Consider the following 20,861-nt stretch of genomic DNA (forward strand, 5'->3'; position numbering starts at 1 on the left):
CTAACTTCTATCCTTAGAAATATGAATATGAATATGCATATGTTGTAAAGTCTAATATAAATAGCAGTTTTATATTCCTCCTGAAAAGTCAAAGGTCTTGGAACACTATTACTTTAATTACTCCCTCCCAATTTATACTCTATGATGTATATATTTTCACTTTGCCTCACTTTTGCTCAGAAGTCATTCTTGTTATTGTTTAATAAAACCAGTGTCCATATAGATTTACACACATATTTACTACTACTTTGTTCACTATTCCTTCTTGTATATCAGTCCTTCTCTATGGAATTCTTTCTTTCTGTCCAAAGTACATGCTTTAGAATTTATTTCCCTATTGATGACAAACTTTCTTAGTTCTTATTTGTCTTAAAATGTCTGTTCTCCCCCTTGTTATTGAAAGAACACTGGTATTCATGAGATATTCAATTCTTGGTTGATAATTACATTCTCTTTCCATATGGAAATATTATTCCAATGTCTTCTAGCTTCCATTGTTACTGTAAGTTTATTATCATTCCTTTGTGTGACATTCTTCTGGCTGCTGTTATGGTCTTTTCCTTGTTTTTAGTGTTCTACAATTTCACTATCATATGTATAGTTGTGGATATTTTAGTATTTGTCCTTTTTAATTTCATTAAGCTTCTTGAATCTATGTATTGCATTTTTCATCAGTTTGGGAAAAAATTTAGCCATTATCTGTTTCAGCTGTTGGTTCTCCTTTATCCTCTCTCTTTACTGCTTCTGGAAGTCTGACAAGGCATGTTAATATCTCTTATTCTATCTTCTTTGTTTCTTAATTTCTATCATTTTTCTCTCTTAAACTCTATTCAATAATTCTCTATTCAGTTATGTCTAATCTCTGTTGAATTCATTCACTGAAGATTTATTTTAAATTCAAATATCATCATTTTCAGTTTATGAAATCCTATTTTGTTCTTTTTCAAATGCTTCTTGATCTTATTCTGTAGTCTCTTGCTCCTTACACATGTTTTAATCTTTAACTATTTGAATATATTAAACACATTTATTTTATATTCTGTGTCTATTAATCCCAGTATATGAAATCAGCAAATTTCTCTCTGTTGCCTGTTGTTTCTCACCTGTTGCCCTGAGAACCAGGTTTCTTTCTTTGTTTTGTAATTTTTGACTATGTGGTTAGAATTATAAACTTTGTGGGAATTCTTTGAGACCTGGGTAGAAGGTGATGTATTTGCTTCTGCTCAGTGCCTGGGGTCATTACCAGCTAGATACCTCTTCAGTCTAAATTCTTAGTATGAGGTTTCAAACCATCCAAGTAATATAAAGACTGCAAACCCCTGTGAAGGCAGACTTATCATGATGGAGTCTTAGGGGAAGTTTTCTGTTGACTGATCACTCAGTGTTAAAGTCTGAGATAAACAATCAGCCTCCAGATCCATCCAGAGGGTATCAGTGTCATATGAGAAAGAAGGCAGGCTTATTTCTAGTTCATCTTCACACTAAGGGTTCAGCTTTAACTAGCCCAGCTTTGTTCAGGGGTGTCACCTGAGAGTTCCCAACTCTGGTGGGCCCTGCCCTTTGTCTCCTACTCCCTCTTCTCCACAAGGTCCTGAAAACCAAAGCTCTACTTCACCAGTTTTTTTAAATGCTCTCAAGATCAAAGCCAGCTTCATGTTCTGAATCATATTTTGCCTGTCTACATTCACAAGGTTTTGGACTCCGAGAACTCTTACTATATTAGTTTTCTCAGGCTGTCATAACAAAATATAATAGACTAGGTGGCCTTAACAAGAGGCATCTATTTTCTCACAGTTCTAAAGGCTAAAAGTCCATGATCAAGGTACCAGCAAATTTGGTTTCTGGGGAGGACTCTTCCCAGCTTGTAGACGGCCTCCTTCTCACTGTGTCCTCATGGCCTTTCCTCTGTGAATGTGCAGAGAGAGACTTTCTGGTGTCTCCTCTCCTCTTTTAAGGACTCCAATACCATTGGATTAGGGCCCCACCCTCATGAGTTCATTTAACCTTAATTACCTTCCTAAAGACCCTATCTCCAAATATCATCACATTGGGGGTTAGGGCTTCAAGAGATGAATTTTAGGGGGATATTATTCAGTTCACAACACTTACTAACTTGTAAAAAGCTTTTTTTTATTCTTTTGAAATTTGACTCAACATTTTAAAATTATTTGCTCAAGAATGCCGAGGACCATAGTACTTGGAACCCTGGAAACAAATTTCCTCTGCAGGGCATTTTACAAAGAAAGATTCATATTTTAACAAATCATTTGATGATGAACTTGGGCAATGGAGAAGCATGCTTCACTTCAGTCACACGGGGGTGAAGACAGAGGCTAAAGCAGAAGAAGGTCCTACTACTAGGAAGTTCATAAGTTGTTGACTAGGGGGCTCCCTCTTGGACATTGTTGAAGATACTTATCTCTGTTTTCTTTTGAACCTGAAGGTGGAGAACAGGGGGACGTGTAAGTAAGGCCTGAGAATTTTCTGAGGAACAATTTGATTTACCCTCAGAAGGCCTAGCCTTGGCTGGTGTGTGGAGGTCAGTGGCCCCATATTGGCCACTACCCTACCTGTCCTACAGGAGGTCACACCAATCTGGGTTTCTGAAGGCATCCCCTCTGAAGGGCACTCTTTCAGAGTCAAGTTGTGTAGAAGGGTGTTCTTAGCATCTTTATGGGTTCTTGGTGGGCTACAGGTAGTGATGGGGGAGCCCAGGAGGGCTGAAGGGATTTCCTTACTGACACCACACAGGAGGAGAGTCAGGGAGCATACGGTGCAGAAAGAAGGGTGTAAGTGTAGAAACTCAAACTCTAAGACGGAAGCATGGGAGCTGCCTTCCTACAAACAGCAGGGGAAATGATACTGTGTTCCTATCCCTGTCCACTGGCTCACAGGAGAGATATAAGTGTGTCCAACTACTGCTTGTCCAGTTACCTTTGGGACATCTCCTTTAGCAAAAATCACAGCCTCTCCAAGTTCCCAATATGTTTTCTGAGATGAGCATTTATTGACCATGGGTATGACCTCTGCCCTTGAGGAACACGCACATAGGAGAGAATTCATGCATGTAAATGTAAAGCTAGAGTTTGGATAAGTGCTAATGGAGGTGTGTCCAGAGTGCTACAGGAATATCTAGGAAAGAGCTCATAACTGGAAGGTCAGGGGATTTTTCACAAAGGAGATGACATTTGAGCAGGATCTTGAAGGATGAGTAAGCTTAGTAATCAGTGCCTCAGAGTGGAAACATGTGCAAAGGCACTGAGGTTTGGACCAGCCTCTTAGAACTGAAAATAATTCAACATGCCTATACCAAGATGAGGCTGGAAAGGTTAGCAAGATTTAAATCTCAGTGAACCCACCTGCTTGGGAGAGAGGCTTGGGTTTTATCCTGAAACAGATTTTTAAGGGTAGATGTCTTAGGCTGGTAGTAACAATAATAGCTATCTCTTACCGTAAGCCTATCCTGTGCCAAGCACTGAGCTAGGCCTGCTGTATAAATTACTTCATTTCCTTCTCTTTGTAGCACAATTAATTAGGTTTTAATAGATCTGTCTGAAGGATGAAGAAACTGAACCATGGATACGTTAAAGGTTGGGAAACTTAGTCATAGCACATAACCAGTGAGTGGCAGCTCTGGGATTAAAACCCAGTCTTCCTGGGCCCATTGTCCATGAATTTAAGTTGTTGTGCTGTCCTGCTGGATGGAACAAGGTCTCAGCGGAGATGGGAGGGACTGGGACTGACAGCACTGGGATCAGCCTTGGGAAGGATGAGGGCCACTCTTTCTTCTGCACCAGAGCAATAGCAGGAAGGTCTGAATTTTTGAAAGATGACTCTGGCAGCAGTGGAGATATTGGAGAGGGACACTGGAGGGAGTGAGACCCATTAGGGGGCTGAAGCAGTTACCCAAGTAAGAAAAGTGGAGTCATCAAACAAGCCTTTGGAAACATGGAAGGGGAGACAGATTGAAGAGGAATTGAGGGACTGGGATGGGACTTGGTGGCTGATTGGATGTGAAGATGGAGGGAGAAGGAGAGGTTTCATTCAACATAGTGTCCCAAGTGACCAGCATAGTGCCTGGCGTACAGTGGGCACTCAGTAAATATGTACTCAGTGAACAAATGGATGATGACGCAATGCTTTCTGACTTGAACCAATGGGAGGCTTTAAAATGAAATAACAAGAGGAGGAACATGCTTGGCAGCAGTCAAGAAGGAAACATGGTGCATTTGGCATGCCTGAGTTTCATCCAATGATGTGTAGATATACTGGTTGGAAACTGGATGCATCTGGGTTCAAGAGAGAGACTTGAGTGTTCTTTCATCAGCATACGGTTGGAAACAGAAACTTACGGAATGGACATCACTTCTTAGAAGAGCAAAGAGAATGAGAAGATTCAGAATGGATCTGAGGACGCCATCCTTACAGATGAGAGAGATCCAGCAAGAGAAACAGAAAGAGCAGTAGGCATGGCTTTTACAGGAAGCATCTCCAACCAGGATATGTCTGACGATGGCGATGATGGAAAAGGTCTTGTTGGAAAAGGTCTGGAAAGAGACTATTGGTTTTGGCCTTGGAAGAAGACCTTTCATTGGCGCTTTGGGGGCAGAAACAACAGTGGAATGGGAAGTGAACAGATGAAGTGGGGGTGGCTTTAGAAGCCAGGCATGTACACGACCATTTTAATAACTTCATGATGAAGTGAAGAAAGGAGGAAGGGCACGGAAGGGAAACAGGATGGATAGAAAGCTTGGGGCGACTCTAGTGTTTGTTTGTTTGTTCAGGATATTGGAATTTTTGAGTATGTTTGTAGGCTGAGGGCAAAGAGAGCAAAGAGAAAAGAGTGAAGATGTAGGAGAAAGAGGATGGTGAGTGAAGGGAGAGCAAGTTGGACTGAGAACGCAGGGGTTCCCTTCACAAGGAGCAAGGGCTGAGAGTTTGGCCTGCAGGAGTGTAGAATGGATCATGTGCCCCTTGGTCTCCTTATAATCATGGACTGATCACGCATCCCAGGCATCTGTATGTGTGTGGGCATGAGGAACTTCCTGGAATTTCATCCCCCTTATAGGACCTCCTGGCTGAGCTTGAGAGGGAACTGGGACTGTTCCAGACTAGGCACCCTAGGGTGATAGGAAGGTCCAAAAAGAGAAACAAAAATGATCTGGCGTAGGAGTGTCTGAGAACCTGTGTCAAGATCCCAGCATTGATTGAACACCGCCAGGCTGTGCAGCTCTGCGTGGTGGGAGCAAGAACGGACAGTCGTACTGGGGAGACAGGAGAAGGGTATGTCTCTACTCAATAAACTAAGAATGAAAGAGCTAAAACCACCCGGTCCATCTTCCTGGAAGCTTGGCAGGTTCATGGAAAAGAGAACAGAAAAGCTCAGAGCAAGTGATGCTGGCCCACTCCACACACAGCACCACATTCTCACTCTGATGGAGATGCTCTTGAGAAACGTGAGCTCCACCCTGGCCAGCTGGGCTGTCTTACTTTTTGTAGTCATTCTGCCCATGATAGTAGTTCCCAAATTTGGTTAATCATCAAAAATACCTGGAGAGACTTTAAAGACACACATTCCTAAGCTCTTTCCTCAAAGATCTGATTCAGTGGACCTGGAATTGGGAATCTGGAACCTGTGTTTGTCAAGAGCATCCTGGTGGTTCTGACCAGCCTAGGTTATGTGATAAATAACAACCCTCCTCCCTCCCAGTGATGCACACAGCGGCCACCCGCCCCGCCCCCCTCAGGTAGCCTCCTCCACACTGAACTCCTGGTTCATGGACACGCCTGGCCCCTTGAGACCTCTGTCCAGCCCGTCCTATCCCTTGTGCGTTCCCCTCTCCTCCAGGCAAATTCCTACCCCCGTCTGAGACAAGGATCAGATACCTGCTATTCGGAGAAGCCTTTGTAACTCCACCAGGTCTTAGTCCTGCCTCTGTTCCTCCAACCCTTCAGCAGCAGCTTCTGTCTGCATGTGTGTATCACGTTGTACTGTGTTTACAGTCTCTTTCTCCCATAGTTCATGAGAGCCCTGAAAGCAAGGGTAGCGTTCTGTTTATTTCTCCCACAGTCAGAACAGCGCCTGGCACCGAGGAGGAGCTCGGTAGATGTTTGAATACGTCAATAATTGATGGAGGAGACCTGTCTCTGGGTCAAGTAGCTCCTCCTGGTATGACCCCGCCCATACTGGTCCCCAGAGCCTCCTCTGTTTGGACTTTGAACATCGTGGGTGATGAAATCTCCATGGTCAGGACTGAAACCCAGACCTGGGTCAGTGCCCCCCACCTGCACACATCTGCCTTTCCTTCACAGCTTCTCGTATCAACTCAAGACATAGGATTCAATTTGCATGTGATCCTCACTGGATTTGATCAGGACAGTTAATCCACCTTTGCTAGAAAAGATGTAAAAGGGAGGCAGGAGAGAAAGAGACAGATGAGAGGGACAAGGATGAGGATTCGAGGGAGAAGGAGGTGGCCTGGAAGAGGGAGGGAAAGGAATGTGAATTTCATGAACTTCAAAGCCAAAGTTAACAGCGTTTTGATTATTCACTCCTTGGGGGTCGTCAGTGTCACTCTTCCCTTTGTAGACCCAAAGAACTGAGAAATAACTCTCCAGGCAGTGATCAGTCTCTCCTGCAAATGTCAGGAACCCATGTGTTGGCCCATTTGTTCACTGACTTATCCATTCAGCAAACATTTCCTCTTGCGCTCTCTGTGCTGGGCCCCATGCGAGATGCTGGCTGGCGATCAGAGAGGTTGTCTCTCAGTGGCCCCACAGCTCATCCCTCATGAGTGGGCTGCTCTGGGGGGACCCCTTCAAGGCTTCCTCTGAGTCCTAAACCTGATCGCTCTCCTCTTTCCAGTTGTCATCACTTCCCAGCAGACTTGGCATTCCTCTTCCCCTAGAGCCGGTCCCCTCACCCCTCCTCTCTCCGGGAACACAAGCCCTGCTCCCTCCTCTAGCCAGGACTTTGTGCCCCTCACATCTGCCCCAACCCCGGGCTCCCCTGACTGCAGCACTCTGCAGCCTGCACTGTTTCCCATGTACCATGTGTCTCCTCTTCTTGACCGTGAGCTCTCAGGATGGTGGCCGAGTTTGTCTTGCCTCTGTTGCCTCTCCAGAGCCCAGCACTTGGCAAAAGTGTGTTAACTGCTGAATGAATAAGTAGATACGTGAACCCATCAATTAGTGAGTGAGTGAGTCAATGAATGGATAAAAAGGGCTACTACTTTCAGAGCCACCAAAAGTAGACCTGAAGTAATGACCAAAGTTCCAGAACCTCTGAAAGTTCTCAGTCTCTGCCCTTGGGCTTTCTTTCCCAACCTCCTCAAAAGCCTTCCTCAGAGATGCTGGAGGCCTCTCTGCTTAACTCCTGAGGGTTCCAGTCAGCCCTCCCACCAGCCTCCCCTCCTCCCTACCCTGAGAGCCGCTTCTCCAGACCTGTCCTGGGTCCTTAGCAAGACGCAGGCAGGAGTCACCATGCAGGCCGTGCCCAGGGAAACGGTGTTCCCTTCCTTTCATGGAGCTAATAGTCAGGCTGACAGCAGCATTAGTAAACTGAGGCTGGGGGGCCGTGGTCAGCCCACAGGAGCTGAGAGAAGTGCTCTGAAGAGGAATGGGGAAGTAGGCCTGGAGCAGAGGACTGTGGAGGGTCTCTGCCTAGCTGGGAAGGGACAGGGGAAGGCCATGTAAAGCCTAGGGTTTCCAAGCCAAGAAGCTGAAGTTTATCCAGAGGTTCAATAGTTGGTCAACTTTTCTGTGGTGACAAAAGCCTTTCTTCAAAACCCGTAGTCATTGGGTTGTAATTGACTGGAGTTGCAAAAAACTCCTCCACAGAAGTTTAAACAAAACACAGATTATTTTCTTCACATACTAAAGGTCCAGAAGTGGAGAGTCCGGGGAGGGATGGTTTAGTAATTCTCTCAGTGTCTCTAGCATCTTCTGTTTTCCCCTCTGCCATCCTTTGCATGTGTCTCTTATCCTCATGGTCACAAGAAGGCTGCTCCACCTCTGTCCTCACATCTGTCTTCCAGGAAAGCAAGGAGAAAACAGGGAAAATGCCCTGAGGACTCCTCAGCTCATTGCCCAGAATCCTGTCACTTAGATATCCTTAGCTCTGAGGTTAGCCATTGTCACACTCTAAACAAAGCCAGCATTCTATTAAGAATGGGAAACAGTGGGAGAGACATTGAGTAAACCCTTGTCTATGTCTGTCACAAAATTCCCAAACATGAACTAGATAAAAAGGAATTGCTTTGGTTGGAGCAAGGCCCTGCCCACTCTGGCTCTCTTCTCACCTTTTTTGGTGACCCCTGTATTACCTTTATGGAACCCTGGGGTGCCTGGGAACCCAGTTTGAAAACCATTGCTCTAGGCCAGAGATTGGAAAACTTTTTTTGTAAAGAGGCAGATAATAAATATTTTAGGCTTTCAGGGCCATGTGAGGTTTTATTGCACATTCTTCTTTCTAGTGGATTATTTATTTTTTAACCTTTTAAAAATGTAAGAACTATTATTAATTCAAGGGGCCATACAAAAACAGGCCACAGGCCAGATCTGGCCCAAGGTCCATAGTTTTCCACCCTCTGCTGTAAGGGGTTAAGGGGTTGTGGGCACAGGGTTTTTAGTACAAAGTGAAGGATGGACAGCAGAGGCCAGAGCCCAGCTAGGAGGAGGAGGTAGAAATGCAGTCACTGGACAAAACAGCCTCAGTCTAGGTCTCTTGGGACTCCTGCTTCCCAAAATATGCCCGTGAGCTGTCAGATCCTCTGCAGACTCGCCAAGACCTTGGGCACAGGCTGGCCAGACTGGGGTCCCTGTCCTCTGGCTGATTCTGGACAGTGCTCAGGAAGCAAAGACTGTCCACTGGAACCCAGAGTGGCCGTCCTCCATGGTCTCACTCCCACCCCCCATGGCTCTCGGGAAAGGCGGCTGTGTGCTGAGGGCTGCCGTCTACAGGACTCCCTCCCCTCCCGCCCCCTGCAGTGAACACAGCTGCGGTCTCCCTTGCGCCCTCCTCCTACCCCTGGACCCTGCACCAGCCTCCCAGCAGGTCTCTCTGCCTCCAGCCGTCTCTCTAGGCTGAGTTATAGCCCCACCCCACCACCCATCTCCACTCTCAAGTCCAGACTGCTTGCCCTGTCCTGCCAGGCAAAAGCCAACTGCAGACTCAGCCGGGCTGCTCTCCAGCCCCTGCCAGGCTGCTCTCCAGCCCCCGCCTCCCCGCACTGCCCTACCTCCGCTGCCCTCCCTGCTCCTTGCTCCCCTGTTCACCGCTCAGAGCATCTCCTGGACTGAGCTCACACCCTTCATCCTGCAGGAACCAGTCCGCCCACCCTCTCCGTGCAAACACCTTTCATCTCTCCCTCCTTCCAGAACTTCCAGCACTCACCATCTGCACCATGCCCTTGGCATTCAGATTCTGCTCTAAATTGTCAGGCAAGTGAGATAACTTATGGGAAGCAGCTAGCTCGGTGCTTGGCACATGGCAGGTGCTCAGTAATTATGTCCTAGTGACGAGTTCGTTTACTCATTTCTCTAATGGGTGCAAATTGGATGTCTGAGCTGTGTACAAACGTGCCTCTTTGATCATGCCTATTTCATGTGCTGCTATTCTCCTGCCACAGAAAGACACTTTGCCAGCTTGATTAATCTGCATGTTAGTTAATGAATCATTATAGGATTCTGTCTTTAAACAAAGGCCAAAGAGAAGAGAAAAAAATTAAAAAGCACCGGTATGTGGTGCACTGGGGGCCCATCCCACAGCTTCAGCGTTGTATATGTTGCACAGTCTACTTGGTGTAATTAGCTCCTATGTTAGGGTCAGATGCGCTAAAATGCAGCTCACATCAATGGCTGCTCTAATCAGCAATGAGAATCATTTTGTGGCTCAGGGTTCTGGCCTTCAAAGCAATGCTTTCCCATGATAGGCATGGTAATCGCCTGCTCCCTTTCTTGGCGGTGGCTTGGTGAGCCCACGTCCTTGGCCCCAAGGCTGGCTGGAGGAGGTGATGGTGGTGAGAAGGTGCAGACAGAACCCTGACTCCCCGCAAAGGCAAGACCCCTCCATCTGCAGAATCCACGACTGGCCTGGCAGGATTGTATATGCAGCAAGTGTTGCCTGAGATGCTGGGATCCAGAAAAAGAGCTTAGGTAAGGTTGAGAGGATAAGTTACGGTCCCTTGTGGACCTGAGACCTCACCGGGATGCTGTCAGGCAGTCGAGCAGAGGGCCAAGAGCCTGGCCTCTGGCTGCTTGAGGGGTCCCAGTTCTACCACTGAGCTGTGTGGTCTTAGGCGAGCTGCCTGAGGTTTCTGTGCTGGGCTTTCCCCTTTGTAAAATGGAAGCATTCATGGCAGCGGTGGTTGTGAGTCTTCCGTGAGCTGACGAGTGTAAAGTGTGCAGAACAGAGTCGAGTGTGTGGTAGGTGTCAGCGCTTGTAGTGATGAAATCTCTCAAGAGAAGATGCTCCAAAACTGTGATTAAGTGTCTTAAAGAACCTCCTAGACCAGGGGTCAGCAAACTACCACCTCTGAGCCAAGTCCAGTTTGTGGCTTGTTTTCATAAACTCCGTTGTAGTGGAACCCAGCCTCGCGCATTCGTGTATATGTATCAGTGTGATGCATTATGGCCATACGTGCTACGTGGATGTGTGTAGCCATGGCTCCATTCACGCTATGACAGCAAAGGTGGGTCGTTGGATCAGACATCATATGGAAGGCGCAGGGGCAAATAATTACTACCAGGCCCTTTACAGGAACAGTTTGCCGACCTTTATTCTAGATAATAGTTTCTGTGAGGGTCCAAGAGCCTAGCAATCAGTCCATGCTGCAGAGTCAGGAAAGGTTTGGAAAACATTCTTCTGTTTGATGTTGTCTGAGCCCCTGGCATGGGCCTGGCACCCTGACAGGCCCTGATGGTTCGAGGCCATGAGACCTGGCCCCAGCCCTCCAGGAAGTTCATGGTGTAGTGGAAGACCAGGGAAACAGAGCAGTCACAGTTTGGCAGGTGAGTCCTGACATGGAGAGGAGAGAAAGGACAATCAGGAAGCGCTTGGACCAGGACTCAAGGATGTGGAGACATTGTTAGGGGAGCCAGGGGTGAGGGAGGAGTCTGTGCAAACCAGAGTTATGAACAGCCCGTCAAAAGAGGTGTCACACGTGCTGTGTGGTGCAAGGGCCCCTCCTTGTGTGTCAGGCTAGGGAATGATGACATAGGGCAGGACCGGGGAGGGTCAGAGATGGGAAGGAGCGTCCAGCCTGAGCAGATGATCCCACGATGGTGTCGCTGGTCCTCAGGGGATATGGGAGGTGAGCTTGCCTGCTCGGTGGGAAAACCAGAAGGAAGGCTTCCCCACTCACTGCAGGTTGCCCACTGTCATACGTGTGCAAAGAACCAAGAGGGATTTTTATCATCAGGGTGTAGTATTTTTGTCAAAATTGTCTGAGAGCTTGAAGAAGGAATCCTTTCCTCACTCTACTTGCATACCACTGGTGACAGGGTGCTCACTACCTCTGAATGCGATCCTTTTCATTGTGGACGGTTCTGACCATCACAGAACTGGTTCTCAGCCCCTTGTTATCTCCATGTTCTGCCCTTGGAGCTGGGCAGGGTTACTGCTGCTCCTGCATCTGCCCCTCCCGAGTGTCTCTTTTCAGAATCAAGGTCAGTATCCCTAACTCCTCCATCCCCTGTTCTTTAGCAGACCTCAGCGCTGCCTGCTACAGACCCACATCCTCCCTGACCTACAGGATTCTACAGCCCAGGGATCGGTCTGTCTTCCACCATTCGTCAATGCGATTGTTCCTAAAACAAAAATCTCACGCCCTACTTTTACTTACAACTCTTCCATGATTCGCCCCTTGCCTTTAGGACTAAGCCCAAATCCGGAGTGTGACAGACAGCCCCTCCTAATCTGGCTCCTCCCGCTCCTCTCACATCACCACCCTCTGCTTCCCTCTCAGGGAAATAACTCGAGATTGACTGGGAGTCTCTGGACAATTCACGCGCCTCACACTTCTGCCGTGCACCTGCTCTCCCCTCTGCCTGGATTACTTTCCCGCTCTTCTCCATTTATTGAGCTCTGGTCCATCTCCCAAACTCAGCCTGGGCTTCATGTCCTCCAGGAAGCCCCCTCTAGCCTCCCCCAAGTCAGTGGCCCCCCGCCTCCCTATCCATCCATCTGTGCTCACGGACGCGCCTCTGCAGAGAGGCTCCTCACTGTGATTCCCACGCCCCGTGCAGCGGGGAGCTGGGGGCCTGCACACACGGCACCGGCCTCATGAGCAAACACAGCAGCAGTTTCCTTTTGAGGTACCTAGAGGCACCTTGGGGTGAGGCTCTGCTGGGCTGTTTGTTTTGGACAGAGGGGGCCTGCACAACTGGGAAAGACCATCCACGGGAAGTCGCTACCCCTTGGGTCATAGAATAGAAGAAAAGGCAGCACCTTCAGCCTCCCTGCTGGGAGACTGAAGATCTTCATCAGACCGAAACCAGGCTGAAATGGACAAAGAGAGGCCAGACTGATGTTAGGAGAGGTTCCTCTGTGTGTCCTTTCTTTGTGAGTGACATCATCACCCACCACCCAGTTGTCCAAACCAGAGACCTGCGAGTCACCCCAGATTCCCCCACATCCATCCAGTCACAGAGACTTAAAGATCCAGGACCTGTCTCCCTCTTCTATCCCCATCACTCTCCCGCACTGCTCACCTGACTCCTGCTAAATCCTCGCCCTGTCCTCCCTTCTGCCACATCAGTTTCCACATGAGCAGCCAGACTGATGTTCCTCTCCAACACCTCAGTGTCCCTGTTACCCCCTCACCCCGCGTTGAACCCCAGCCCCCTGGGGCAGGAGGGATGTGAGATCCTCTGGACCTCCCTCCAGGCAAACTTCTCAAGTTCTGGGCCTTCTTGAGTCACCTCCTGCGCTGAAAGCCCAACCATGTTGTCCCCCAGAGTGAGGCAGCTGGCAGCTGTGCTCAGTCCGTGGACCTGCACTGACAGACACTGAACACTTGTTCTGGAATGTTCCATCTCCGCCACGGCTCAAGCCTTGTGCACCTGACCCGTTCCTCTGCCTGCATCCATCCTCCTTGGGCCTGACAGTCTTCCATAGCCTTCAGAATCCTCACCACCCACATCACGAACAGTCTCCCCTCCTCCCCACACCAGGGCCCAGGGAGCCACAGGCCCTCGCCGTGGCGTCTGTCACCAGGTGTTGTGGTTATCAGTTTACTTTTCTGTCTCTCCTGCGCACCGAGGGCAGGAACCGTGTGGTGCTCACTGTTGAAACCCCACCTCCTAGGCTGGCATATGGCGAGTGCTTAGTAAATAATTGTGGAAGGCAGGACTAAAACAAGTTAAAAGAGAAGAATCTTGTCAAAATCTCTTCTCTGGAACATTCATTTATTGAACAAATAAACAAACAAAGTGGATGGAGAAAAGCAGGCAGAGGACAAGCTGAGAGAAACTTCTGAAGGTCCCTGGGGACCAGATAGCTGAGATTCCACATGTGGCCTGAAAGTTTGCCACCGATTCCACGGGGATTTCTGTGCCCTGGAGCATGAAGAAGGAGTCTGATCATCCCCCAGTCAGCCAGATGTGCCTGGTGTTGCCATGGCAGCCCCCGGAATTGGCCAGATGTGCTGTGAACGTCTTTGGAAAACATCAGGGGACCCCAGAGACTGCATGGCCTGGAGAGAAAAAGTTCACACTCGGAAAGATGGCACAGAAATGCTCAGGCTGGATTGAGGGGTGTGTGGGGTGGTGTCGCGGGTCCTCTGGGCGTAGGGACATAACGAGGAAACTTCTCGCTGTCCTCACGGCTGTGGACGTCACTCCCAGCAGTCCCTGCTGCTCCCTAACGCCTGCTTCCTCCCTAGGTGATCAAGCTTGCCTTCGAGGAGTTTGACTTGGAGAGGGGCTATGACACCCTGACAGTCGGGGATGGCGGGCAGGACGGGGACCAGAAAACCGTTCTCTACATGTAAGTGAAGTGGAGCACGTGGTGGGAAGGGCTGAAGCACCTGTGCCTGGGCTGGGGGCGGTGGGGTGGGCTTGCCAAGTCCTGCCTGGTCCCCTCTACCCAGCGCCACCCCCTGCCACCATGCTGTGACAAGGACAAGTGTCCTGCCACACTCCTGATTTCAGCAACAACCCCTCTTGTCTCTCTCTACCTCCACCAAGGAAAACAGAGCACAGAGCCAGATTCTCACTAGGAATTCGCAGGGAAAGTGTACAGAGTGCGCGGCCCCTTAGGGAGCAGGGGAAATAGAGGTTTGTCACACGGATCTAGAACGTTCCACATGGCTGTCTGCTTCTTTGTAGACCCTGCTTCTGGCACCCAGGAGTTTTCTTCAAGGCCACATGCATCTGTGGTGGTCTGCCTTGAGCCAGAGATGGTGGAAATGTCTTGCTGGCTTCCCAGTCTGAGACTTGGATGTCCTCAGGGAATTGGGACTGAGTAGACCTAGTGGCCACATTTTCTGAGCCCAGAAAGTTTGGCATGACGGGGTCAAGTTAAGAGAGAGGATAGTGCCAGGCTGTCCTGAGGTTCCAGTACACTGGGCCTCGGTCTTTGGGGTACATTTGGCCCCTCCTTTGCCCACCACAATTAGCCTGACATGAAAGCAGGAAAACGCTCCTGTTCTGTGTGTGTGGCCCTGTGTCAGAGAGACAGACAGGCCTGACCTTGTCCGCCTCCCCTGCCAAGACGGAGGAGACAGTTCTCACACGCTGGGCACCTACTACATGGGATGGAACTTTCACATCCATTATCTCATTCCGTCCTCACAGCAGCCCTGTGAGGAAGGTGCTGTTATCCCCATTTAATAGGTGGAGAAACTGAGGCCCAAAGGGTGCAAAGATGGTTGGCAGCAGAACCAGCATGTGCATTCATGTCTTTTGATTTCAGTTAAGGACGGCGTCCCGTGCCATGCCCCCTCCCAACCAGGCTAACGCCTTCTGGTTTTGATGCTGAATGAGAAATGGCTATTCAGTATTAGCTGGCTGGTCCAGGAGCTGTTCTGTTCTGAGTTCTTCCTGTACCTTCCCCACACCTACCTGGGAAAGATCCTTTTGGGGCAGTTGAATGATGTCACCCACCATGTCAGGTGACATGACTGGGACTTGGGATCTCAAGAGCAAGGAATGGAGTGTCAGCCTGAAGGGCATCTTCCTACGCCCTACTCTCACTGCACTGATCAGGGTTCCCCAAAGAAACAGAACCAGGATATTTCTTATAAGGAATTGGCTTGCATAATGGAGACTGACAAGTCCCAAGGTCCACAGGCTGAGTCAGCAAGCTGGGGACCCAGGAGAGCTGGGAATGTAGTTCTAGAGCAAAGTCTGGCAGGCTCAAGACTCAGGAAGGGCTGGTGTTTCAGTTCAAGTTCAGGCAGTAGGAAAAAAAAAAAAACAGAAAACAAAAAAACAATGTTCCAGCTGGAAGTCAGGCAAGCAGGAAGAATTCTCTTTTACTTGAGAGAGTATCAGCCTTTTGTTCTGTTCGGTTCTTCAACTGATTGGATAAGGCCCACCCTTACTGGGGCGGGTGATCTCTTTGACTCAGTCTTCCAATTTAAATGTTAATCTCATCCCAAGACACCCTCCCAGAAACATCCGGGATAATGTTTGGCCAGATATCTGGGCACGTTATGGCCCAATCAAGTTGACACAGAAATTATCCATCACACCCAGCCCCACCCCTCCTCTTGGTGCAGCCCCGTCACTCACCTGCCTCCGTGTGCTGACCATATGATACATCAGCTCCCTGTGCCCAAGAGGCCGGGATCCCACTCTGTCTCCTCCCATGCCCACTGAGCACTGTCATAGAGATGACCTTGAAACAGTAGATCTGCAAAGACTCTGAGGGGGTCATACAATTCAACCCCCTCATTTAACATGAAATGAAAAATCTCTGAGAGGCCCAACCACTTGCCCAATGTCCCACAGCAAAGGAATGGCAGACCCAGGGCTGGTACCCAGGTCTCTGGACCAGTCTAGTATGAGTGACCTCCCAAGAAGTTCCGTAGCAGCCCAGGGCCTTTCCCACCACCCTCAGGTCTCTTTAGGGCAAGGTCAATCTCAAAACTTTACGGAAACACATGCAAAATAGTTGGGCTCCTTTGTTGTCATAATGAGGTCACACAGAGGACAAGCAGAGATCTTGATCTTCTTCCTTGCTCACCACCTCCCTGGAGTCAATCCTTACTCATTACAGAACGTCAGGGCCCCCAGCCCAGGGATGTCACATGGGCCAGACTGGGGTGTCCCAGGCGGTCTGTCCCAGCTCTGCACCCACAGCACTCAGGGTGTACTCATCTCTCTGCAGCCAACTCAGCAGCCCGCCTCAGGCTGTGAGACCCCAGAGGGGAGCAGAGATTAGGGCCCATTCATCCATCCAACCCTCCACAACCCGCCTCACCCATATGTGCTTGGCGATTTGTCTGGTCTCAGCAGACAATGGAAGCCACGTTTCTTCTGGAGACCCCAGTCTAGGGACTGGCTCTGCCACTCTCCAGCAGGTTGACCTTGGGAAAGCCACTGCCCGTTCTGCACCTCTGCCTTCTCATCTGTACAGTGGGGCTAACACAACCCCTACCTCACTGGGCTCTTGGGGACATTAAATGAGACAATGAAAGGGAAATGGTCTCACTTGGGTAGGTGCCTGGTGAATGTGAACTGAATCAGAATCCTCTCCATACTTTAACTCTCTTCTTCAGAAAGAATGTGGCCCCAGGGTGGCAGCTCTGCTTTAAGCCTCGCTTCTCATCCTGGAAGGGAAGGAGATGTCTCGTTTAAAGGAGTGGCTGGGTTCCCACTGGGGAAATGGGTTTCTGTCTGTCTTTTCTGCCACACAACTCACACAAGAGATGAGAGGTTGCAGGAGTGTAGACACCCCCTTGATTAGATCTGGCTCCAGCTGTCCCTCCCTTGAGCAAGTGAGGATGCACGTCTCTCTCCTGAGCCCAGGCTAGGGAGCCGCGGCTGAGATGCAACTAACTCTGCCTGTGGCCGAAGGGTGAGGTGCTGAGACGCCCAGCACGGGAGCACGAGCTGCTGGGCTTGATGCCAGGGACACTGTGGGGCCGAACTTGCCCAGGTGGGCCTGGCTCCTATTCCTTTAGCTGTTGTTGGTCAGACAGGCATTCTGTTGGGATACCATGGTGGGTGCACGCCTCTAAATCTCTCTCTCCTGACAGCCTGACAGGTACATCGGTCCCAGATCTCATTGTCAGCACCCACCATCAAATGTGGCTCCTCTTCCAGACTGACAGCAGTGGCAGCTCCCTGGGATTCAAGGCTTCTTACGAAGGTAACTGCTGTTGGGGAGCCCATGAACTTGGGGGACTGGGTTTGGAGTTAGCAAGCCCTGGGTTCAAATCCTGGTTCTGCCCTGTGCTGGATTTCTCCCTGTAGGCACCTGGTTCGACTTCTCTGAGTCCCAGCCTCCTTCTTTGTCCAGTGGATCTCCTGGGCTGTTTGGAGGCTTATCCGGGAGAAATCACTTAAGATGCAGGGCACATAGCACCAGGCACACACATCAGCTCCACCCCCGATTCGGACCTGGCTTGTGTAGACCTTCGAAAGTCCCCATAAACTTTCTGAACCTTGCTTATTTTTTAAAAATCTTTAGACTGGAGACAGTAGCTTCCCAAGCTACCCTATTTGGGTGTCATGATGATGAGTGACCGTGTCCCCAGGGTCAGGGACAGGCACACACCACTGGCGACCTGAGGCGGATACAGACAAGGCTGACCTTCATCTCTTGGTGGGAACAGGCATTAAGAGATGCCGTCGCCATCACCCTTCCGAACACCGCCAAGCCTCCTGCTGGCCAGTGACTGCTGGTGCAGACCCCACAGAAAGCGGGGCGGAAGCCGCCCCCCAGGCAGTTGCTAAGGCCCCTGTAGGTGTCAGCCCCTAGGCCAGCACCGGAGGAACAGGCGCGTCACACCTAGGCCCTGGCCGCCAGGGGTCTGCGCTCTCAGAGGGGGAAACAAACGAGCAGTTACTAAAACAAGACAGTTGCAGCAAACAGAGCCAGTGGGGGCTCAGTGGAGGGGCGGTCCTCCTCTCCGGAGCATCGGGAAAGCCTTTATCAAGAGAGTGAGCTTTAAGTCCTTAAAATGGCAAGGTGGCTACTAGAGAGACAGGAAGCAGTGGAGGGGGAGAGAGGGTGTCCTTCCCCACCCCACTCAGAGACCCAGCCATCCTACACTGCACTATTCAGGGGGAGCGACTCTGAAGGACTCGTATTCCACCACGTGTGCCTCACACCCCCAGGGGACCAAGGGCGCTTCCTGTACCAGGACCCATGCTTGATCACCAAACTGGGTGCACAGGAGGTGTATTTGTCTCATAGGGCCACCCTAACACAGTACCACAATCTGGATGGCTTCAACAACAGAAATTTATTCTCTCCCAGTTCTGGAGGCTAGAAGTCTGAACTCAGGGTGTCAGCAGGGTCAAGCTCCCCCTGAGACTCTGGGTGGAAGTGTTCCTTGCTCCTCCCTAGCTTCTGGCGCCGCCCAGCAGGCCTTCTCTGGTAGCTGGAGATCATTCTGTTCTCTTCCTCTGTGGTCACACACGTCCCTGCATGTCACTCTCTCCTCTTCTTATAAGGACACCAGTCATATTGGATGAAGGGCCTGCCCTGCTCCAGTGTGACCTCATCTTAAGTCAATTACTTCTGCAAAGATCCTGATTTCCAAATAAGGTCACATGCACAGGTACCAGGGGTTAGGTCTCAGCACATCTTTTGGGGGAACACGATTCAATCTGTAACAGCAGGCTAGCTCCTATTTCCTGCGGTCACATTGTCAAACCCTGATGCCCACTGGGGTCAGGATGACGGATGTGCTGCTCTAAGAATAGAAAGCATACGTCTAAGGGAGACAGAACAGCAGACCGAGAACCCCTGTTGGGTGACAGGTGCTGAGTTCAAATGCTCGTTCTGTCACTTTCTAGCTCCATGGCAGGCCCGGGAGCCTCTCTAGGGCTCTGCTTCCTCATCTGTGAAATGGAGGTAACATGCCATCAGTCACAGGGCTGCTGCAAAGAGTAAGTTTAGATAAAGAACGTGAAGATTAAGCGTCGCAAATTGCAAGGCGATTTTTCTCAATGGCTTGGCTAAGACAAAGGTAATATGAGCTTGAAATGGATGGCAGTTACAGCAGTCAGCAAACAGCAGAAAGATCTCGACGAGGTAGGGCAATTGGTTAAACTACTAGGATAAGAGGAAGTAGGACTAAATATCCAGTCCTATTTGAGGGTTCAAAAAATTAGCTACTAGAACTTATCCCAGGGAGGGAGTGGTGCTTTAGTCCTTTCTGATCAGGCATCAGAGAAGTGGGCATACACGTGGGGAACTCAGCTTGAGACGGATAAGGAGACGGCTTAAGTCAAGCCCAATGAGAAAGGTTAACAGCCCTCTGGATGTTTATTCATCCAGGAGAAAGCGGACTCAGGGGAGACTTGAGAGCTATATCCAAATATTGGAAGGCTTGTTATCTGGGAAAGAAGAATTAGACTTGTTTGGTGTGAATTCATGGAAAATGGAAGGGACGTGCCATTTGTCGGGAGCCTATTCCGTGCCAGAAGCCACGTGTTCGTGGTCTCAGGGTTTTTAAGCAGTGTCAGGCAAAGACTTGGGGTGCCTTCGGGGACCACCAAGGTGGAGGGATAGGGGATGCCTAGCAGGGAGGGCTCCGACCCTGCCTCCATCTCTTCTCCTCTTCGTATAAGCCTTCTTTTAAGAGTGGATTTGTACCTAAGCACTACAAAGTACCGCTTCATCTTATTCAGTGCTCTCAACAGTGTGACCTTAGGCAAGTCATCCAGCCTCTCTGAGCCGCAGTTTCCCCACTCATGAAATGGAGGCAATAATGCCAGCGTCCAGCGTTGTTATGAAGTGTTATGAAATGAGATCACAGAAGGCTCCTAGCACAGGGGTACCTTCCCCTGGGGGCTGCTGAAGTTCCGTGGTCTCCCTCCAGAGTGCATCTCTCTCTGCTGGGAACACGTGGCTCCCTGCTGGTCCTCGGTCCCTGCCTCACCCTCTGTCCCCAGACTGGCTGGGAGAGATGGTTCATGTGGCCACAGTGGAGGGTGCGGAGGCAGAAGTGGCAGAAGGCAGACCCCAGTCTCCGAGGGCCACGCAGGAGGGTTCACACCTGGTCCTGCAGGAAGAAGAGCCTGGGAAGGACTGTGTCAGGAGGAGCCTGCCTTTCCCTTCCTGTCCCTTCCACTTTTGACCTTTTGCTGGAGGGGTGACCCCATCGATCTCACACCTCCATCTGACAAGGCACCGTCTTCTGTGGAAAATGAGGATTAACCGAGTTCCCTGGGGTCCCGATGTGACCATGTCCCATCCCATCTACTCTGGGTTCCCCTCCCCTGCAGCATCCTGGGTCTCCTCCACCTCTCTGGTGCCCCTCACAGCTCCCGTGTGGTTCCCCACTGCCCCCTCAGGGCAGGCACTTCTCAGGCTCTATCCTCGGTTTTCATCCTCTTTTTCTAGAACCTTCCACCATTGATCACATCTACCCTATAGCTTCAATCTCAGCCTGAACACTGGTGACCTCCGGATCTTTCCTCCGTGTGTGCATGTGGAGGGAGGAAAAGAGCCCACGTTCTCTGCTGCCCCTTCTTGTAAGGACACTAATCCTATCAGACTAGGGCCCCACCCTTGTGAACTTGTTTAACTTTATTACTTCCCTAGAGGCCCCCTCTCCTAATATAGCCAGTTGGGAGTTAGGACTTCAACACGTGAGTTTGGGGAAACACAAACATTCAGTCTATTAAAACCATCCCAGACCAAGCTCTCCCTCTCCATCTGCCCTCCCACCCCCAGGCCC

The 20,861-nt window shown here is 50.0% G+C and overlaps 1 protein-coding gene across 1 annotated transcript in view; it reads left to right on the plus strand.

Annotated features, from left to right (window-relative positions):
* The window catches only part of CSMD2 (CUB and Sushi multiple domains 2), a 575,319-nt gene that overhangs the window by 303,432 nt on the left and 251,026 nt on the right, over positions 1-20,861 (plus strand). The window contains exons 11-12 of the mRNA XM_064493786.1: positions 13,884-13,987; positions 17,205-17,317. Coding sequence (XP_064349856.1) covers positions 13,884-13,987; positions 17,205-17,317 — 217 coding nt within the window. The remainder of the gene's footprint in view (positions 1-13,883; positions 13,988-17,204; positions 17,318-20,861) is intronic.

Source organism: Camelus dromedarius, chromosome 14 (assembly GCF_036321535.1).
Source record: "Camelus dromedarius isolate mCamDro1 chromosome 14, mCamDro1.pat, whole genome shotgun sequence".
NCBI classification, from domain to species: Eukaryota; Metazoa; Chordata; class Mammalia; order Artiodactyla; family Camelidae; genus Camelus; species Camelus dromedarius.